Source organism: Gracilinanus agilis, chromosome 5, assembly GCF_016433145.1.
Source record: "Gracilinanus agilis isolate LMUSP501 chromosome 5, AgileGrace, whole genome shotgun sequence".
Classification (NCBI taxonomy): Eukaryota; Metazoa; Chordata; class Mammalia; order Didelphimorphia; family Didelphidae; genus Gracilinanus; species Gracilinanus agilis.
Genome location: NC_058134.1, coordinates 39,716,083 through 39,726,708, shown reverse-complemented (window position 1 = coordinate 39,726,708; position 10,626 = coordinate 39,716,083). Strand labels below are relative to the sequence as shown.

Sequence of the window (10,626 nt, the reverse complement as noted above, 5' to 3'; positions counted from 1 at the left end):
CTCTGTTCATAGCATGGCCATAGTGTTCGCTTGTGGAAAGTTCATTGTCATTATTCTCCTTTATGTACTCTGGATCCCAAGCAAACAGACCTACTTGTATTTCTCTATACAACACATTCCATCTCCTGATTGAGCTTTTATTGGCAAGAGCCGTTTCTCATCTCTTTCCCCATCTCTGCCTGGAATGCATCCTCTCCTTCTTCACCCCTACCTGACCTTAATTAAAAGGTGAGAAGGAAAATGGAAATGACTATTATTAGGGCTTTTGGTCATTCCTCCTTAGAAGGCAGGACCAAATGGGGCATCAGTCTACAATCTGCATAATTCCATAGCCACCAGTTAAGTGGCCATTTCTAAATTCAAGGTTAAGAAAAGCATCATGGAGCCATGAAATGGACTCCAATAAACAGATGTTTCCCATATTTCCATTTGATCTATGGCATGGAACTGCAACTCAGTTTAACCAAGCTGATCAATCCCCTTTAATTAATGTTCAAAAGACTAACAAAAAATAAGCCAGTCCCTGTCCTCAAGCAGCCTATCTTCTATTGTATGGCTACAATACACCTGCAGATGAGTAAATCCAATGCAAATATATCGCTATTTCAAGATGGAACAAAGTCTTTATACTTGGGGGAAATCAGGAAAGAGGTTGTGTAAGTGGTGCCAACTGAGTTGTGCTCTGAAGGCACCCAGGGTTCTGGGAAAAGCAAGTGAGAAGGAAATGCATCTTAGGGAAATTGCTAGCCGTCCATTTTTTACCAGAATAAGGAGTGTAGTAAAAGGGTGAGGGGGCTGGCAGCTAGGTGGCTCAGTAGATTGAGAGCCAAACCTAGAAATGAAAGGTCCTGGATTCAAATTTGACTTCAGACACTACCTAGCTAAGTGACCCTGGTAGTCACTTAACCTCCCATTGCCTAGCCCTTAATGAATGATCTTCTGCCTTGGAACCAACATACAGTATTGATTCTGAAACAGAACACAAGAGTTTTTAAAAATAAAATTAAAAAAGGGTGTCAGAAAGGTTGTATAAAGTAAGGCTGGAAATGTGGGGAATAAAAGAAAATGGGAATGTAAGAAAACACTTTCCTGTCTTGAATAAAACTGTTTTTATCACCAGATATCCAGTGCTGAATTTGCTATATTCAATGATGTACCCAAGAGAAAGTCTCTCAGGCTATTTGCTTTCCCCTCTGTCCTCAAGGCTTATCTGCATACTCAGATAGATGTTTCCTATTACAGTAATTGCAATTTAAGTGAAGCTCAAAGTACCTTGTCTCCACTGTCTCCAGGGTGTCCTCTTGGGCCCTGTAATTTGCAAGACAGAAGAAAAATAAACAAGTGAAGGCAGATCATTACTTAGCAAATTTGTACTCCCTTAGTTTTGGACCCACTAAGTGAGAAAAGCTATAAGCCCTTTAATAATTACCTTTGCTCCTTTCCTTCCCTGGCGGCCAAAACCTGGAATGCCATAGTCTCCCTGCGAACACAGCAGTGAATTTATTGAATGAACTGTTTCTTACATCTCACAACAGATACACCTGCCTCAGAGGAGAATCTGAGGAAGACTTCTGGGAGGTATGAATTAATCAGTGGTCTTAAGCCAAGTGAACACGGTATCAGATGAGTTTCTTTGGAATAGTCTTCCAAAACCCTGCATGAGCAACTCAGGGCCACTCCCAAGGTGAAAGGGCTGGAGAAAGGGACGAAGGAGATTTCAAGGATGCTGGATGGCAGAGATGCCTCCATGGAGATGACAGTTTTGCTCTGGGTAGCTCTTTGTTTGTTTTCATTGTTATAACCCAGAAACACCAAAGGAAAGGATACTTAGGGGATATTTCTCATCCTCTGTTTTTTGCCATAACAAAAACTGCTTCAAGTGCAGAGGAGAGAGGAGATCAGGTCTCTGAGGCAAGCATTCAGAATCCTGGTATATTTCCAGTGTTTTATCCTAAAAACAAATTCCAAAATTCTCCTGTAATTTTGTCCTACAAGAAGATTTTGGAGAACTAGAACCTTAGTGGCCACCTAGCCCAATCCATACATGAAAAGAAATAGCTGCTATAACATACCCAACAAGTGGTCATCTAGCTTCTGACTTGAATGTCACCAAGATGGGGAAACCCACCAGGCAGCTCATCTCACTTGGAGATAGCCAATGATTAGAGTGACAGATCTAAAGAAAGACTCATCTCTCCTTCCCTAGTCCTGCTCAATTCCTTTCTGCTATTCTTTCATTCTCTGGATGGACATGGGAGTTAAAAAAGCTGTCCTTATTTTCCTTTGAAAAGCAGGTCTAATTACAAGGGCAAACAATTTGAGTTGGAGAAACCCCAAAGAAGGGTTCTAAATCTTTTATGTGTCCTGGATCCCTTTGGCAGTCTAGTCAAGCCTATGGACTCCTTCTTGGAGAAATGTTTGTAAAGACATCTAATAAAATACCTAGAATTGCAATGGGAGCCAAATATAGTTTTTCAAAGTATTTCAACTTTGAAAAATTAGTTCATAGACCCCAAGTTAGGAATCCATGCTTTAAGAAAACATTTTGAAAACCATTGTCTAAATCAATCTGATCTTCAAGGAACTTAAGATCCCCAAGAAATATAGATTCTCTAAGTTAGGTCCCATCTCCTTTCATCTCAGAGTAGAGGATTTTTGAATAGAAAATTACTCCTGAACTCAAACCTGCATTCCACGTGATCCAGTTGGTCCCATTGGTCCTTCATTTCCTGGAGCTCCAGGTTCTCCCTATGACATCAAATGAAAACAATTTGAGCTTCATAAAAAGTGACCTGGCTTTCAGGGGAGCATTCATCAGAGAACCTGAGGATATATTGTCCATGGGCTCACTCTCTGGCTAGTACTGGGAGGCCTTGACAAAGGGATCATCTGCAAAAGGGCCAGAAGTTGGGTTTTTTTCTCTAAAACCCTACAGGGCACGTATATTGATCTCTTGTGACACATTGCTGTTCTGGGTATTTAAAAAACAGAAGGTAGGAAAAGAGATTAAGGCTGGGGGAAGCTTCTGAGAATATGCTCCATCACTTCAGAAGTATGATCTTAAGGAAAGAGAAGACTTGGGAGTCTAGACTCGACTCTGTACCTGATCACACTGATCACCTAAGAATTTCTGACTTTAACCCTCAATTTTCTTACCAATATTGATCAATTCTTATAATAACTCTGTGAGGTAGGTCTTATTATCGTCCCTAATTTATGGATGACAAAACTGAGGTTGAGAGAAGGTGACTTGTTCAGGGTCACACAACTAGTAAATGTCACCATCAGGTTTCAAATCCAAGTCTTTCTAAGTTCAGCATACCACCCCGCTGCCTTCCAAATACAAAGGAAATAAGACCTACCTTCTTTCCCAAGGATCCAGGTTTCCCAGGACTCCCTTTAGACCCTGCAATTCCAGAAGCCCCCTGAAATGGTAGGCAAGACAAAAAACATTTGTGAAAAATAAAGTTTTAGAAATTCCAGTAGAAATTCTTTCCTTCGTTATGTTTTTCTGCTAAGAAAATCCTTATAAGCCTCCTTTAAAAGAACTAGTTCCATCTTTTGAAAAGAGTCGATGAGGGAAAATTGCTCCTGTGGATGGATTTCTGCACTATATTGCATTACAGAAGTCAGGCAAACCGTTTCTCACTTTACCGTTGTGCAAAGTAGAATTAATTCTCATCCATTTCTAGCCCATTTTAATAGAACCTTAGCAAGACAGACCAGCACAGGGACAATTAATTCTTGATTAACTAATCCCACTGGTATACCCAGCCTAAGAGAGTAAGGCTAGTAAAACCTCCTCTTCTATGGGGCTTTGGAATGACTGACATTAAATAGGAGTATTTCTATAAAACTTCTACTTGAGCTAATGTTAGAATGGGTTTTTGTTCTTTGAAGGCATGCCCAATGTACCCAGAAAGACAGGCAGATAGCCCAGGACTATGATTTTGGGGTAGGGAGAGTGTTTGGGCGTGCAGGAATTTCTACTGGAATTTCTATAGGTACTATAGTTCTCATGTGGAAGAAACCAAGAGCTTGCTTCCAGGAAGGTATGAGAATGTGGCATCGAAGAACCTTAGAGCATGTACAGATATTCTGAACTTGGCTCCAATCTACTAAGTATATGGTGAAGAGGAGACTTCTTGATTGTCTGAGTAGCTAAGACTGGGTGCTTTCCAAGAAATCCTCATTGGCCATGACCAGGCTTTTGATGTGGGCTCTTTTCTAGACATGCTGACCCTGAAGAAGGAGCCCAGGTCCTCGGGGTAAGGGCAATGTCCCAGGTGCCCTCTCATCCAGAGTGGGCATGAAACCAACAGAAGAGTGACTCTGTTCTTGCTTCACTCTGTATCATATCCATTATTTCCTGCTTGTCGATGAAAAAGATTTGGCTCTGGTCTGATCAGCTTTGCAAGATCAGGAGAGTGAGCCACCAGGAGGTCTGAGAAGGGAGTCTCTGTTTTGTTTGGTTGGCTGGCTGGTCAACCAGGCTCCAAGGTGAGGAATGACCTTCAGGACCCAGTCCAGTGGGAGCTGGGAGCTGAGATTCAGACTCAGCCAACAGTGTTACTGCAATTGGACACAAACTTGGTGGGGCCAAAGTCATGTCAAAACTATCTTAAATAGGAATCTACTTTCCTTAGAGACTAAACTGGTGTAGGGGAGAATATGTCCCTGAGGTGTTCTGGGAAAGTGTCTGTGTTGCTTGTTAGACGGGAAGTAAGCATCCCTCTGTCAAAGTTAATCAATGTATTTGGTTGAGTAGAACTGGATTGTTAATGCACATATTATATAATTTTCACATATAATTATATATGCACATATAATGCTGATAGCCTTATAGAGAGAAATACCAACCCCTCAGGGCATGCTGAGAGGGAGAGAGAGCCTAGGATAGTAAGGTTAGAGCCTTTACTACATAAAAATTGATAACATGTGAAATAATAGGAAAATCCTTGGCATAATATCAGTATAAGGTAAGGCCATCTTGCCTACCTGAGGCCCTTTATTTCCAGGACTTCCTTTTTCTCCCATCTGACCAGGTTGTCCACTTCGTCCCTGGTTATGACATTTGACACAAAAACACAAAGAATATTTCTCCTTAGCAAGCCATGTGTGCTTGGGTAGAAGTGAAAAGCTTATTTTCTTGCTTAGTACTTCAGAAAGCACACCCCAATCCCAACACAAAACTCTCCTCAGAGTTCCTTTTTTTTAATTGTCCTGGAATTGGAAAACAACAATCTGGAGTGTCTAATTAAACATCTCATTTATTCATATGACAAACATTTGTTAGATGTTGATGTTGACTATGTGCAAGGAAATTCAAGAAAAGAAACAAGCATATGAATGCCAGTCAATGGTAGTCTCCCATTAGGGGAATTGTGCCATTACTGCCTTTCTAGGGTATCTTAATATTCCAGAGGTAAAAACATCCTTAAAGCATGAAGTCCACAAGGACAAAACATCTCTTCCATGAAGCGTTCCCTAATTTTGCTTCTCCCTGTGCAGTTGTTTTCTCCCTCCTCAAATTACCTTTTATCAATTTATCTCTGCATAGATATCTCATGATTGCTTATGTGAGCTCTTTGAGGACCTACTACATTTTTTAAAAAATCAGAAATACCTAGCATAAGCCAGTATGTAATAATTTTTTAAAAAACAGGTTCAAAAAGTAAAGTTTAAGGGGCAGCTGGGTAGCTCAGTGGATTGAGAGCCAGGCCTAGAGACGGGAGGTCCTAGCTTCAAATCCAGCCTCAGACACTTCCCAGCTGTGTGACCCTGGGCAAGTCACTTGACCCCCATTGCCCACCCTTACCACTCTTCCACCAAGGAGCCAATACACAGAAGCTAAGGGTTAAAAAAAAGTAAAGTTTAATAAATACAAGTGAAGACCATGACCAGGGTAGGAAGATTCTTAGTTCTAATGATCAGAGGCAAGAGATGGGCTCAGTCAACCTTCAACCTAGACCACATGAAGGGAAAGAACATGAAATGGTAAAGGCAGGTTGATGCTAGACTTTGAAGGGGATAAAGTGGTTTTCATTATATCTTAAAAGCAGTTAGGGAACCACTGAAGATATTGGATCAGGGCAATAACTTCAGCAGACCTATGTCTCACAAGGATTATTTTGAGCTGTGTAGAAGGTGGGATGAATAGGGGAGATCTTGGGCTCAGGAGAGCCAGTTTTAAGACTCTATCATAATACATGAATGAGGTGATGAGGAGGAGTCAATCCCTTGGGGTAGTGCAGAAGGTAGCCCATAGCTTCCAGGAACAAGGAAGTAACGATTCTACTCTTCTCTGCCCTCATTAGACAACTTCTGAACCAGGATATATTCATAAAATGTGGATACCAAATTTAAGAAGGATATCAATTAAGCTGAAGGGAACCCAGAAGATGGTGAAAGACCTTGAGTTCATGAGTATCGTTGAGTATCATTTGAAGAAACTAGACATGTTTAGGCTGAATAAGAGAAGGCTTAGAGTGACATGTTAGCTATGTTCTAGTATTTTAAGGGTTATCAGGTGGAAGAAGAATTAGACTCATCCAGCTTGGCCACAAAGAACCATCAGCCAGCAAATAAACATTTACTAAATGTCTATTATATGCCAAGCACTGTGCTAAGTTTTGGACTATGTACAATGGGTAGAAGAAGTAGCAAAAAGATCAATTTAAACTTGATGTCAGGAAAAAACTTCTTCATATTAGCTAGAATTGTTCAAAAATGAATGGCCTTCCTCAAGGTGTGGTAGGTTTTCCCTTTTTGGAGATCTTCAAAGCAGAGACTGAAGGATCACTTGCCCAGGAAGTTATAATAGGGATTATTTTGGGGCATGAGTTGGAACAGATAACAGCTGAGCTCCCTTTCACTTCTCAAATATTGTAATGCACCATTCTGTAAGATCAAAGAGATTACAGAAATGGAATCAACAAGGACTAATGACTTTATAGATGTAGAGGATGAAGGAAGAAGTCAAATGTGACCTCAAGGTTTCTTATCTGTCTGAGTTTGATAAGGAAGTGAGAAGAAGGTCAGTTTTATATAGGAAGATAATTTGCCCAATTTGGGACGTTTTCTATTTGAGGCCCTGGTGAAACATCCAGGTAGAGATGCCCACTGGACAATCCGAGAGGTAGGACTGAAACTTGGAGGAGAGATTAGGGCTAGGTAATTAGATTTGGGAATCACTTAAATATAGGTGATAATTAAACCCAAGAAAAGAGATGAGATTAGCCAGGAAGAGAATGTAGAAGAAGAAAAGGTCAGAGGAAGGAAGGAACATTCACCCTGAAGGGATGAGAGGAAGGAGAGGAATCAGTGAAGGATACTGAGAAATAAAAGTTCCAGGAATAAGGAGAGAGTAGTATCATGGAATTATAGAATCACAGAGTCTCAGAGTTAGAAGGCACCTCAAAGGACATGCATAAACTCATGCATGAATCCAACCCATGCATGCATAAAAATCACCTCTCCAGCATAGGAACAGTCATCTAAACTGCTTCGAAGACCACCAGTTATCAGGAACCCACCATCTTCCAAAATAGTTCATTCTACTTTTCTGCAGTTCTAACCATTAGAAAGATTTTGTCAAAGAAAGAGAGAGAATCCACGAAGGGAGTGGTTAGCAATATTAAACACTACAGAGAGGTCACAGAAGATGGTGCTTGGAAAAGGGTCATTAGGAATGGCAACTGATCTTTTTTATGACAATTGGTCTTTGAGAGAGAAGGCTTAATGAGATGGTGGGAACAGAAGTCACAATGAAAGGACACAAGGGGTGAGTGATGAGAAAGTGGTGGGAGTAAATGTCCAAGTCTTTTTCTATCAGTTCAATAATAAAGGATAGGATGATATCCATACCTTGTGGGAACATCAGGGTCAAGGGGAAGAATTTTTTCTACTATAACCTAGAAATATATTCCCAGCAAAACTGAGCATAATCCTCCAGGGGAAAAATTGACATTCAGTGAAATAAAGGAATTTCAGACTTTCCTGACCAAAAAACCAGAGCTGAAAAGAAAATTTGGTGAGCAAATTTGACACTTTAAGAGAAGCATAAAAACATAAAGTGAAAATGTTTTGTTAGGGTTCCAATAAGGTTGAATTTAGTATATTCATATCTGGGAAGGTGATAATTGAAATAATTAGATATCTATGATACTAGAGACCAGTAAAGTACTTAAAATAAGCAAGATACCTAAAGCACCTAAGATACTCAAGAACTATATCAATTATCAGAGCAATGAAAAGGAGTATACATAGAAAAAAGGAAGGAAACTAAATAAAGTGAGCTAATATTTCCACCATCACCAAAAAAAAGAGGGATGAGAGAGAGGAACACATGGGGAGAGGAGAAAAAGAGAGATAGAAGGGGGCAAACTACTTGTCAAGAGGTGCTTAAGAGGAAGAGGGCTTTGTTCTTTGTTTTTTTGAGAATAAAGATCTAAACATATTCCTAGGCAATGGAAACCAAAACATAAGGAGAGACTGAATATAAGAGAGACATTTACATTATTTTTTCCCATTAAACTCTTAACTTCCATCTTAGAATCAATACTATGTATTGGTTTCAAGGCAGTAGACCAGTAAAATCTGGGCAATGGGGATTAAGTGACTTCCTCGGGGTCAGACAGTCAGGAAGTATCTGAGGCCACATTTGAACCCAGAATCTCCTGTCTCTTGACCTGGTTCTCAATCCATTGAGCCATCTAGCTGCCCCCAGGAATTTATATTATGACATTTCTTCTTTCTCTGTGGTTTCCTTGTATGTGACCCTAATGACTTTTTTCCCCAAGGAGATTACAGCATTCCTTGGGCCACATAGAATTAGGTTAGCCAAGCAAATCTCCAAATGCTTAAATTTCTAACTGGATTTATTTTGAGACCATATTTTTTCTGGAAACCTGACCTGAGTTGATGAGGAACTCATTGATCATAACTGATGAGACATTAGCCTTCAAGCTGAACCTCCTCTTCTACATTCAATACTACAATTCCTAGAAATGAACTATCAATCAGTTCCCCCATCACTCTAATCACCATCCATTTGGACATCCCTGCCCTGGCCACTGCTTCCTCTTTGTTATCTTGCTTTATTAGTATGTTAATTCCTTGAAGGCAGGAACTGTAATATATGCTTGTATTTGTGTCCCTGGACCTTGGCACAGAACCTGGCACATAGTGGGTGATGAATATGTGGTTTTTCATTCATTCATTCACTCATTCACTCACTCATTCATCCAGGGACCTAAACTACTATAGAAGCAAATACAATGGTAGATGAAGGAAAAATCAATCCTTTTTCCCTCCCTTATACTCTCATTTTACAACCAGTGGAAGGATCATAAATTTAGAGCTGAAAGGGTCCATCCAATCCAATTTCCTCATTTTATAGATGATCTAAGGATCACACAGCTAGAAAGTGGCAAGGCCAGGACCAAGGTCCCCTGATTCCAAATCTAAAATACTTACTGCTGAAAGGAAAATAGATTCCTAGGGATATCGGAATAATGGATTGACATTTCTCATTTTGTCTAACATTTTATTTTTAAAACAAAACACATACAGAAATAACATCCATATATTAATCAATAAATATTCATTACTTAATTCAGGAAAGCACTCGAAATATCAAAATGTACCTCAGTTCCTCTTAATCCTTCAGGTCCATCTTCACCTTTTGGGCCAATATCTCCAACTGGGCCCTGTGTGATGAATGTTCATTATTAAGGTTTTCCAAGGCAGAATAAATAGTCACACTGGCGCTGCCTTTTATGGTTTCTAAATGATTTCCCTTAACACACTCTGAGGAAGTTAGCTCTCTATTTTTACAGATGAGGAAACTGAGGCCCAGAATTTAGGTAACTTGCTCAGAGCCAAAGCTGTAAGTATCAGAGGTGGAATTTGTTCTGAGGTTTCCTGAAGTATTCTTTCTCCTAGGCCACACTGTCTCTGTCTCTCTCCTTAACTTTTTTCACTGGTATTTCAAGAGATCTGTCCAATATAAACATAGCAAGATGCTGAGAAATTAGTCCAACTCATGGATTCCCCTGTTCTTTTTTAGCAACAAGAAATTCAGCATTCTGGACTTCACCTCCCCCCACATCATTCTGTTTATGAATTTCTCCCTCTTGTTTCCCATTCAAAATATCCATTAAAAATATTCTGGTCTAGCATATTTACATGCTGCCAGATTCTGCCTTAAATCCAGTTGGCTTCATCTTAAATGAGCCCTGCCCAAGTACTCCCACCTGAGCAGAAAGGAGACTGACAGATTGCTACCAGTGCGTAGAACTGTATAAAGAGCTAAGTGGTTGGGTCAGAGAAGCATTCATTTTAGAGCTAGAAGGCACCTTAGAGATTAATCATTTATTGGATCATAACTTTAGAGTTGGAAGAGACCTCAGGGATCATCTGAACCAAGAGTCTTTAACCCTTTTGTGTCATATACTCCTTTGAGTTTTTCCTTCAAAACCTTTCCCTCTTCTTACCTTCCCTATAACTGTTGAGGGCACCACTGTCCTCTCGGTTACCCAGGCTGGCAACCAAGGTATCATCCTCATAACTCCTCTCTCTCTCTCTCTCTCTCTCTCTCTCTCTCTCTCTCTCTCTCTCTCTCTC

The 10,626-nt window shown here is 40.1% G+C and overlaps 1 protein-coding gene across 1 annotated transcript in view; it reads right to left on the bottom strand.

The window, feature by feature from the left end:
• The window catches only part of COL6A5 (collagen type VI alpha 5 chain), a 93,327-nt gene that overhangs the window by 44,597 nt on the left and 38,104 nt on the right, over nucleotides 1-10,626 (bottom strand). Inside the window, exons 21-26 of the mRNA XM_044678893.1 lie at nucleotides 9,648-9,710; nucleotides 4,999-5,061; nucleotides 3,363-3,425; nucleotides 2,686-2,748; nucleotides 1,430-1,480; nucleotides 1,273-1,308 (exon numbers count right to left, since the gene is read on the bottom strand). Coding sequence (XP_044534828.1) covers nucleotides 1,273-1,308; nucleotides 1,430-1,480; nucleotides 2,686-2,748; nucleotides 3,363-3,425; nucleotides 4,999-5,061; nucleotides 9,648-9,710 — 339 coding nt within the window. The remainder of the gene's footprint in view (nucleotides 1-1,272; nucleotides 1,309-1,429; nucleotides 1,481-2,685; nucleotides 2,749-3,362; nucleotides 3,426-4,998; nucleotides 5,062-9,647; nucleotides 9,711-10,626) is intronic.